Source organism: Triticum aestivum, chromosome 5A (assembly GCF_018294505.1).
Source record: "Triticum aestivum cultivar Chinese Spring chromosome 5A, IWGSC CS RefSeq v2.1, whole genome shotgun sequence".
In the NCBI taxonomy this organism is placed as follows: Eukaryota; Viridiplantae; Streptophyta; class Magnoliopsida; order Poales; family Poaceae; genus Triticum; species Triticum aestivum.
This window is the reverse complement of record NC_057806.1, coordinates 529,626,185-529,637,288: the sequence shown is the minus strand read 5'-3', so window position 1 is coordinate 529,637,288 and position 11,104 is coordinate 529,626,185. Positions and strand designations below refer to the sequence as shown.

The 11,104-nt window shown below is 45.6% G+C and overlaps 1 protein-coding gene across 5 annotated transcripts; it reads right to left on the bottom strand.

Annotated features, from left to right (window-relative positions):
- Positions 1 to 523: 523 nt before the first annotated feature.
- Positions 524 to 9,843, bottom strand: LOC123104525 (zinc finger CCCH domain-containing protein 19). Of its 5 annotated transcripts, XM_044526393.1 has the most exons (13): positions 8,087 to 9,842; positions 7,918 to 7,997; positions 7,291 to 7,478; positions 4,596 to 5,589; positions 4,385 to 4,512; positions 3,856 to 3,915; positions 3,721 to 3,771; positions 3,575 to 3,645; positions 3,228 to 3,376; positions 2,132 to 3,130; positions 1,965 to 2,018; positions 1,071 to 1,830; positions 524 to 1,034 (listed from the first exon to the last, which is right to left on the bottom strand). In XM_044526393.1, the coding sequence occupies exons 1-13, from the start codon at positions 9,487 to 9,489 to the stop codon at positions 788 to 790; spliced, it is 5,184 nt and encodes a 1,727-aa protein (XP_044382328.1). In that variant the 5' UTR covers positions 9,490 to 9,842; the 3' UTR covers positions 524 to 787. The 5 variants fall into 5 exon arrangements, with proteins under 5 accessions (XP_044382328.1, XP_044382326.1, XP_044382324.1 ...); XM_044526391.1 differs by having other exon boundaries at positions 3,721 to 3,915; positions 8,087 to 9,843; XM_044526389.1 differs by having other exon boundaries at positions 524 to 1,830; positions 3,721 to 3,915; positions 8,087 to 9,535; positions 9,603 to 9,843.
- Between the last annotated feature and the right edge of the window lie 1,261 nt (positions 9,844 to 11,104).

The following is an 11,104-nucleotide window of genomic DNA, read 5'->3' as shown; positions in this document are numbered from 1 at the left end:
AATCTTTGGCAAGATTGGATCAACATGTCAGCTGAGTAAACTTGATGCTTCCACGGAAGCCATCAAGTAACACAGAGCACCTGATGCAACTGTTCAAAGGCCAATTCAGAAAGGGGCCCTCTTGAAGCGCAGGTTGCATGGACGTGCCTGGATCATGGGCAAAGGAGTATAAACTGGGGAATCTTCACTTGGCCTTCTCACCAAACATCCTTCAAAAACAACATGCACGACCCAAGATCAAGGAACGCACCTCAAAATACCCCCAAAGAGTGCCACCAGAATTATCCAACCCCACAGACACCTTGCAGAATTTAAACAGGTCAAGCAAAAGCAAACAAAAATTAGAGGGGAATGGCACAATCTACTATATTTGCAGTAAAAACCAAGCCCGCGAGATCTTTGTGCAAGGCAAACTAGCTAAACAGATCAAGCAAAGTTCCACAGAAGCAAACCTTCACGCATAATCAACACCTGACACCCAACGAGAATGCATACAGACACAGCAGCAGCAGCTCAAGCAACATTACAACAGGACCTACCTCAAGCCCTTGCATCTCCGACATCAGGATTTATTCAGAAAATGTATTGGTTTGGTTCCAAGGCAAGAAAGAAAACACAAGAGTAGGATGCACATGATGCTTTAAGCTACAATTCTTCTATCACATGACAGTTTGGGCAGGATGCTAATCGCTACAGCGCATCAGGTAGGTAGGTTCAGAAACACGCAGGCTAGCTACTGCATACAACAAAACAGGAGAACGGACCAGAAGAAGAAGCCCCCATGGTTCTACTGCCCCTCTTTTGATTCTGACCTATCAGCCTTCCCACCGTTATCCCAGCCATCCCAGCCGCTCTGCCTGCTGTTGGGCCTATCCTGCTGCCTCTCGCTGCCTGACACTTGACGATCAAAATGTTTATCGTTTTGCCTGTCATGCTGAGGTCTCTCGTTGCTCGAAGGCCGCCTGTCATGCTGAGGTCTCTCGTTGCTCGAAGGCCGCCTGTCATGCTGAGGTCTCTCGTTGCTCGAAGGCCGCCTGTCATGCTGAGGTCTCTCGTTGCTCGAAGGCCGCCTATCAAAGTGGCGATCGTTTCTCTGTGAATATCCCTCGTCTCCTGGCGTATGGGAATAGGAGCAATGCTCTTTGTTGCAGCGACCAGACCTCTGGAAGACATGGCACGGCGGCCGTGACCCCCGACCCCCAGACTGAGGCCTCCATGACCTCCCACGCGAGCCACCACCATTAAAATCCTGCTGGTTGTTCCATGTCGGGTTCCCACTTGGTGAATTCCAGTTCACGTTATTATTCCCCTGGCCTGTGCCATTTACAGGGTTAGGACCTGAATTTCCCTGCGGAGGAGCACTCCAGCCACCGGCATTTTGACTTGCGTTTCCAACTTGGGGCACCCAACCAGGATAAGAATTTGCATTTCCTTGCGCAATGGCACCGCCCCAAGGGGCCATCGCAACTCCTTGCATCTGAGCTCCCATCATAGCAGCTGCATTTGGAGTCCCTTGGCCTTGATTTGTAGCCCACGCCATATTCAAGTTGGTGTTTCCTGGATTTGGTGTGACCCAGCCCATGTTTTGGACTGCATTTTGCTGTGTTGGCATGGTCATACCCATGTTGTAGCTGGCGGCACCTTGTGCTGGCCAGGGCATGTTCATATTAGTCTGTCCCATCATTCCCCAGGCCATGTTTGCATTACTCTGAAGTGTGGATCCCCAGTTCGTATTTCCAGCCCCCTGAGCTTGGCCAGATGTGTTTGCCACTTGTGCATGTGTCATCAGCTGTGTCGTGTTGGAGGCGTCGGTTGATTGGTTCCTTGCATCTGCAGGTGATCCATAATAACGACGTTAGGTAGGTTTACACTTGAAAACCATAATTCACAAGGAGCAACAAGAGATGTTTAAGATTGAAAACCCCTGAGACTTTGCATTAGAACTGTTGCAAGCAATGAGCTACCTTCAAATTGCTGAGTGTTTGATGGCGCAGCTCCGGGCTGAGCTAGTCCACGATCTGCAAGGAGAAAGAGATAATATACATCAAACTAAAATACATATGTACTACAAATTCCAAATTTCAACCAAATTTTTGAAGCATATAAACCATGCAAAGGGAAATACCATCACCTGAAGACTGCGAATTAACTATTTCTGTGCCCACTGTTGCAGGAGCTGGTACAGGAGTCAGCTGACCTACATTTCCTGCAACCGCATTATTCTGCCCTGAAAAGCCTCCTCCTATGGTTGGCTGAGGAAGTGCCATAGGATTTACTGCAGCACCAAACTGACTTGAGGATGCATTCCAACTTTCAATGAGAGATTGTTGGCTTGCAAAAGCTGCCTGAGGATTCTGCGTACCATAATAACTTTGTGCGCCAGGCTGGATCACAGTTGTTCCAGGATTTGTTGTATCCGGGAAAGACTGTGACTTATTTAAAACTGCTGATTTTGAAATATGTTCACCGGTTTTTGTCCTTTCCACAAGGGAGTCACCAGAGGGTCTAGCACCTACATCTGAGCTGCTTCTCAAGTAACCTCTGTCCGTTTGAGAAGAGCTACCAAGTGGTGGTTCCCACGGAGGCAGGTCTTTCTCAAACTTCCCAGCCAAAGCATCAGGCAACAATATTGAGTCCTCCTGCTTCTCATTAGACTTCCATATTTTCAAATTATGAGGGAAGTACCCACTGCTGTTCCATTTGCGCAGCTGAACTATTGAAAAGGGGCCTTGGATTTTATTAGAGGGGTCCATGTACTGCCATATCTTTTCAGACTCATTGACTGTTGACTGTGATGCTGGCGTTGGCGACATTAAATTAGCCGTTAGAGTTTGAGATGAGATAACAGATGGCCCATGTGGAGTATTAGCTGCCGTGGCTTCCACATTAACTTTTTGTGTACTGACGTTTGGACTCTCTGATTTACCTGTGTAACCAGCACTTTCACCATGAGAAGAAAATGTAGATCTCCGTCCATGAGGCGATTCCAATTGTGTACTTGACCATGTGTTTCGGTTTGACTCCCAGTTAGTTCTTGAATCTCGTGCAGCGTTCCTACCCTCTCCTTTACCAGGAGACACTGGATTGATATCTTTCCTAGAGAAAGAACCTCTCGGCCTACTGAAGCTACCTGTATAAAAGAAGAATGGAAGTCGATGCCAGACTCATAAGAAATTTGAATCAGGAAAAGAAATTACGGCAGAACAAAGCAAAATCAAGTTAAGTACTTCTCTCAGCATCCTCCTCTGGTTCTTCTGGAGATTCATAATTCGGATCCATGGCGGGGTCAGCATGTATTTCAGGTTCTTCCTTTAGCCTACGAGCACGCTCCTCTGGAGTACTTAGAAGCTTCAGCTTCTCTACACATTCTCTAAGCGTAAATACTGGTCAAGGCATGCAAGCTAAATTATCATACAACAGAAAGATATGCATCCTCATTGCAGAAAAAACTAAACTCAAAATACAAACAAACAAACAACCAGAAGAAAGGGAGGAGAAATATGACCATAATCTTGAATCATGATCTACAGAAACAACTAAATATTGATTGATCAAATAATGTCAAAAAGGATATTCTTTCCTATGGCCCATATCGCTGGCACGGTCACGAAGATGCGCAAGACGCATCTTTTCACTTTCAATCCACTGCAACGATCCAAATGCCATTCATGAATAAACAAATGAAATAGAAATGGTTGACTGGAAATACTAGTTGCTTACATCATTGACTTTCACAGACTGGAGAACCCTTGCCTTCTCCTGAATCTCTCCCTGGAAGATGGGATGGTTACAATAGAAAAACAGTGCACCGTAACACAAACACAACATAATAGTATGTAATAACAATAACATTACCACCGTCAGTCTTGAAATGAATCCACACTTTATGCTTTGCCGTAAACGTTTGCATTCCTCCTACAACAAGAACAATGATAGCAATCAGCAAATGCAAATACATCTACTGAATAAGCGCATTGCTTATATCATTATAGTAAAAGGTCGGTTACGTCAGCACCAATCACTTACTAACAGTATACAAAGTTACAGTAACTTAAACCAATATTTACTCCATTCCAATGAATAAGGCGCGCACACATCCCAAAATCAAACTTTGACCATAAATTAGACCAATATAATATATATTTTTGTGACTTAACAATTTACCACTGAAAACTTCTTGCGAATACGAATTCAAGGATATAATTTTTGTCATGCATAACCAACATTTAGTTGGTCTAATTTATGGTCAAAGTTCAATTTTGGAATGTGCGCGCCTTATTCATTGTAATGGAGGGAGTAATTCAGTACAGAAGAGAACTATAAAACCAAATATGGATTTCCTATTGAGTAGGACTATCATATTCCTATTGAGTAAAGAAAATACCTCAGTGAATTCTTGATTTGAGGTTATGTCAATAGTAATAACCTCTTTCTTGTCCAAGTTTAGTATCTCTAATGTTATGTCAGTTGCCTTTTTCCCACATTTATACTTCTCAACAGCTGTTCCAGTCCCTGCGCACAAATAAAGAAAAATTCAGCAATCAGACCCATGAAGAGCTGAATCTGACAACTGTTGTGAAAGTGTACCATCTTACCGACAATCTGCACAAGTCGATAGATGTCTTGCCTTTGACCTGTACCAGATATACGTATTCTCACAAATGCTCCAAGAACCTTCTCATTAAATGTGTCAGCATCACCTATCAACTCTTCCATTAGGTTGCGACGCAGGTATATCAAGCCGATATTATGGTTGTCTATCGCGGCAAAGTCATCAAGGTTCGTTTGCAGAGCTCTGTGATCATACTTCCGTGATTTCCTTCTTTTTTCTGAACTCATCACAACTGATGCTTCACTGTTACCATCAGCGTCCTGGCTAGGATCAGGGTCTACAACACCACCATGGTTGCCATCGATATCAGCTGGTGAGACCTCAGCCAAAGGAAAATGAGATTCAAGAAGCTTCAGCATTTCAAAATGCCCAACACGTTCTTTCCCAGAGAGACTTTGGAGCCAAGAATCACAAACTATCATGCTTTTCCCGCGAGGATCCCGCAGATTTTCACGTGCAATATACTCAAGTACAAGGCGTTGAACTTCATACTGAGATAGCACTGATTTGTCACCATTCCTCATATGTGCAACAAAATCCAAGAGCTCCTTTGAGGCCCAACTAGTATCCTCAGCTGAGGATGTCGATGTCCCCACACTTTCAGATTCTTTTGGTCCATGATCACTGCTTGAAGCACGCTTTGACAGTTGTCTAGCCTTTGCACCTCTAGGCTTCTTAGGCTTAGCATCACGGCTAACTGAGCCTTGTTTAGTATATTTACGAGTGGTGCCTTTCCCTTTGGAGCTGTCCTCGTCAGCAGCACGCTTTAATCGCTTCTTTCCCCTCGTTTTTGGTGAACTGTCTGAATTAGCCTCCTCTTCATCATTAGCTTCAGGTAGTTCACTAAGATGAGATCTATTATTTAGACGCCTAGCGGCTGATACTTCTGCATATGGCAATGGTAACTTCTCTTTCAAATTCAGCCAATAATCCTTGAACAAAGACCACCAGCTATCTTTGTCATCAAAATCTACATCCTGTTAAGTGCAGTCGTATAAGTAGAAAGTATGAGCACCAGAGAAACATTAATAGATCATTTCATGCATGTAAAGTTGCTGACATGACAACTGATCAGCAGGAAAAGAAGACATCTTACAAGCAATTTGCAGCAATACTAAGTTAAATGGACATGTCATGACAACAAAGCAGAAGGAAAGAACAAGCAGAAGCTAAACATAGACTAACCAACCAAAAGCTTCCCGGCATCCTAAGTCTAACTGGAATATAAGAATGGACAGATGATTAATCAGCATTTGAAACAGAATAGGTCATTTGTGCAACATGCCATTGTTTTCTCAACATGGGTGTTCCCGTATGTATTTAGTCCCCTAGCCAACATCACAACCGTGGATTAGGAATATGGATAGTTGTAATCTTCTAAATACTGTTGTCTACCCGCCAGAATCTTCTCCCAGCAGGCCCTCCTGTTGCGGATCCAGTGGCACACTACAGCATCTACAAGTTCAAGAGGACCGATATAGCATATGCCATGAAACAAGTATGCTTGCATATGCACGACCCATGCGAGCAGCACCTCCCCCTCGCCAAGCAGGTGATTTCATACCTCAAGAGCGCACTTTATCATGTCCTCCAGCTCACAGCCTTGTTGACCAACGCTCTCATTGCCTACACCGAAGCAGACTGGACACATACCAGGTGTGCAACCTCTGGTTTACTGTCTAGGTGATTTCATACCCCAAGGGCAACTTTATCATGCCCTCCAGCTCAGAGCCTTGTTGACCAACGCTCTCATTGCCTACACCGAAGCAGACTGCGAATATACCAGGTGCGCAACCTCTGGTTACTGTCTAGGTGATAACCTTGGACGTGATCCTCCAAACGATAAAGCATGGTTTCCCACTAGAGTGCGGAGACCAAGTACCATAAGTGGCTAACAATGTCATCAAAGCTAGCTGGGCCGGCAAGTACTTCAAAACCTGCAATGACCCTACTCCAAAGCAACGGTTGTTTACTGGTACAATGTACATGCCATGTAAATGTCAACAGCCCGTTCATTATTCATAATTTATATCACTTCTTCCATAATCTTGCTTCCATGGGGCAAGTTCGTGTTCTGCGTGTGCCTTGTGCACCTCAATAATGATCAGAGGTGCACCCATAAGTAGGGTTTCATTTGTTATCCTGCAGCTTATCCGCGGATGCACCTCAATAGTTTTTAAAGCAGACCACCCAATTATGGCAGCACGGGAAAATAATTACCGTCCAATGCAAAAAACAACAAAATTAAATGATTTGAAGCCATGACAGGTCTGAATGCTAATGCAGAAATTGCATGCAAAAAAACATTCAAACATTTCATGAATGCAGTATACCAAGTTCTAGCACAATAATACAGAACAATAGTTATTGGTACACCGTACATGTTCAGTTGCATACAAGTTAGGTTCACCCACTTGATTTTACAAAATCAAAGATAGATCACATGTCAATATGTATGCTTAAATTATGCAGACATCTAAAGAATGAGCATCAAGCTTGCAATCTTTCTAGGTTCAGACCTATCATACGAACAAGAATCACACAGCACTAATGAGCTCCTCAATGCCATAACAGAAAACAAAAAAATATATAAAAAACAAGACATTAGATGAAACCAAGTTACTAAACTCAAAGAAAATATTAGACTAGGGAAGCTAAGAGTGAGGTAAAAGGGTTACCATTTGCTCAGTTGCCTCCTCTTTGTTCTCTATCAGCATCACAGTATTCAGGCATGTCTCACAGAAGCCTTTAGTTCCTCTGACAGAGATGAAGTTTGTCTCTTTAATGCACACTTTACATAACGAGAAGGTACATGTGTAACACATTTGGCGAGCAGGCTTCTGACAGTTGCTACAAATGTGCCACCCTGACAAATTACGCAAAGTAAATGGAATCAAAAATAAGAATTCTGGAGATTTTATATGTAGGCTGAGCATCAATACTAGTCATTGTCTACCTTTACAAAAAAAATCATTATGATTATTAGAGGTAAACTCATGTATCATTGTGAGTATTTCCTAATACATGCATGGAAACAGATAGAAAAAGACCATGCAACAAAAGGGATGCAGCTAATTTCAGTCACGGACAAATAACAAATTTTCTAAATCAGATATATCAAACAGGAAAATTATGTGACAATCTCAACAAAGGAATTGTAAGCAAGGAGGTCCGTTGAAAAAAATTCCTCCTGAAAAACATGGATTTGGGATGATTCATGGTTGTAATATGCAATATCCACAAAGTTGAAATGCAACTATTTAAGAGCACTCGGAAGGATTCAAACTGAAGATCATCACACATACCACAAGTCCATTGGCCCTTTGACTTGAAGAAATCGTCATCCCGATTAATACAAGAAGGATGATAAGCCTTGGGACAAAACCTGAGGACACAAAATGAGCAGTCAACAGCTGTAACATAGTTGTGTATTTTTTAATGGCAAATGAAAAATAACACAGCTGTCGCACAAACCTACGATCACAAATCACAAGTTCACCACCATCAAAGCAAATGAAGCACACCTCCTCCTCATCCTTCCTTTTAACAGATGGCTTCACCACAGCCTGAGCCTTCGAAGATGCACGACCTCGTTTTGGGCGCCCTACACCTCTTCGTGCCAACGGTGGAGGTTCGTCATCATCGTCATCCTCATATATCTGCACATCCTCTTCTTCAGGTACATCACCAGCCAAGTCAACTTCTTCCGGAACACTGTCAGCCTCTTCAGCGATGTTTTGCTCAGCCATATCATCTTCTTCATCTTCTCCAGTCATAGTAACCACATGTTTTTCAACACCCTCCTCATCTGCAACATCATCACCAGCCTCTTTTTCCTGATCTCCGCCTTCATCTACCTGCATGTCCTCATCTGTGGAACCAACACCAGCTGCATCGGTACATTTCTCCTCATTGACATCTCTACTGATGGAAACTGCATCCATCGACGTCCCCGCATCTGCAGAAGCATCACCAGCTGTTACGATCCCTTCATCCTCATTGCCATTTCCAGTTGAGGCAAGAATATCCATCTCTGTGACCTCCTCTGCAACAACATTATCAATCATGTCGAGTTCAGCTTCTTCAGCAACATTTTGGGCAGCCGTGACATCTTTTTCACCCTCAACTCCAGCCGTGCCCTTCTCACCTGCACCATCATCACCAGCTGAAGAGATCTCCTTTTCCTGACTATCAACTACAGTCGGGTCAACTGCATCCACCTGTATGTCCTCACCTGTGGCATTAACACCAACCGCACCGGCAGCTTTCTCCTCATCGACATCTCTACTGATGGAAACTGCATCCATTTGCCTCCCCTCATCCTGAGCATCCATTGCTGCTGCAACCGCTTCCTCTCCATCGTCATTTCCAGTTGAGGGATGTGTATCCACCTCTGTGCCCTCCTCTGCAACATCATCGTCTTCTTTGACAAGCTCTGCATCCCTATCAATTAACTCGGTTGCAGCAACCGCATCCATTGGCGCCCCGTCCTCATCCTGAGCATCCACCCCATAATCACTAACCGCAATATCACTATCCACAATAAGAGGAGCATCGTCTTGTGCACCGAGTCCAAATTGATCAGCCTCGTCAGCACCATCATGAATCCCCTGACTAGTCTGGTCGGAACCGACATCAGCCAGGGAAGCACCCAGGCCTGCGGGATCATCCACAGCGTCAGCGCCCTCCTCATTCGACTGCAACCCAGCGCCGCCAGCGCCCTCCTCGGGCTTCTCATCAGCCGGATCAGAGTCGTCAGCAACACCCACAGTCTCCCCCGCCGCCACGTCGTCTCCAGCGGCCTGGGCGTCCTCCTCAGGCTTCTCGGCCCCTCCGCCGCCGTCGCCCTCCAGCACGATGTCCGGGGTGGTCGGCATGGCCTCCGCTGCGCCGGGGACAGGGACGGGCCTGGACGCACGCAGACTTCGTCGGGGTTAGCCCGGGATTGAAGCGGCCAACCGCCGGATAACCAGACCGAGGGAGCTCGTACCTCGGAAATCAATGCCCGAGGACGCGGGGAGGGCGGGGGCGGCGCGGGGGGCCGACGAGGTGGGGCGGGGACGGCGGCGACGCGCGCGAGAGGCCGCGGCGGGGGTTTGGGGGGCCTGCGGCGTCGGCGGCGAGCGGGGAGCGGCAAACGGCGGCAGCTCTAGGGCACGGCGGCGGTTGCGGCGAGACGACTATAGGAAGGAGGATTTTGGAGCCGCATCGGTTTTGGATTGGAGTTGGGGGGTAGGGTAGGGTACGCTCGGCGTGAGGGGAGCCGTGGCGTGGGAGAGGAAGTGCCACGGACTCTTCCTGTACGGTGCTGGGCCGGGCCGGGCTGCGTGGAGTTTTGGTGTCGGTTGGGCCTGGGGACGAGAGGGCTGTGTCCACCGGGTTGGACATGAGCACGGATAAAAAAAAAAGCAACTAGTTAACGAGCGCTCCTTTGAGAGCCTCGCAACGATCAACGCCACTTGGCGTTCTCAGCCATTTGCCACGTGTCGTGCTCTGGACGCTCCCTCCGGATTTTATTTTTTTATTTTTTCGCACGCATTTTTGGCTTTTTAAACGCTTTTTTCAACTTTTGGTTTCCCCCCAGTCTTTCTTAACTTTTTCATCAATTTTTTTCAAAAAAACGTGTTTTTTTTCTTTTCTTTTGCGAAAGTCAAGGCTTTTTTCCTGAGAGGCACGGTTGTGCTTTAGTGAGAGTCACGGCCGTGCCTTTCAGAAACGGGAAAAAAACAATTTTTCTGTATTTTTTTCGCGAGAGTCACGGTTTTGCTTCCGCGAGAGGCACAGTTGTGCTTTCGCGAGAGCCACGGCTGTGCCTCTTGGAAAGGGAAAAATAAAACACATTTTTTGTTTTTTTTTTCGCGAGAGTCACGGTTTTGCTTTCGCGAGAGGCACGGTTGTGCTTTCGCGAGAGTCACGGCCGTGCCTCTCAAAAAGGGAAAAATACGTGTTTTCTGTTTTTTTTGCGAGATTCACGGTTTTGCTTCCGCGAGAGGCACGATTGTGCTTTCGCGAGAGTCACGGCCGTGCCTCTCGGAAACGAAAAAAAACGTGTTTTCTGTTTGTTTTTTTTATTCCACGAGAGTCACGGTTTTGCTTCCACGAGAGGCACGAGTGTGATTTCGCGAGAGGCACGGATGTGCCACTTTCGGAAAGGGAAAAAATTGTGCTCCCGGTTCAATTTTTTCGTCCGGTTTTTTCATCCTTTTTTTTCATAAAAAAGTTCATCAAAATCTATCAATATGGGATCTAGTTTTGAAGATCTCGACGCGAGGAATCCAATGGTAAAAACGGTTCGAGATTTGGACGCTCGGTTTAAAAGATAAAGCGTTTTGAATAAACGGATCTATGAAAAAAGGAAAAACTCTCAGGTTGCGACTAGTGACGCGCTGCATGTGCGCCACTTGTCGCGACCTGGGAAAGTGAAGTGTTCTTTGCAACGAGTACTCCTTAATTAGTGATTTCGCTAAAAAAAAGGAGCGATTGTTGGGCTAG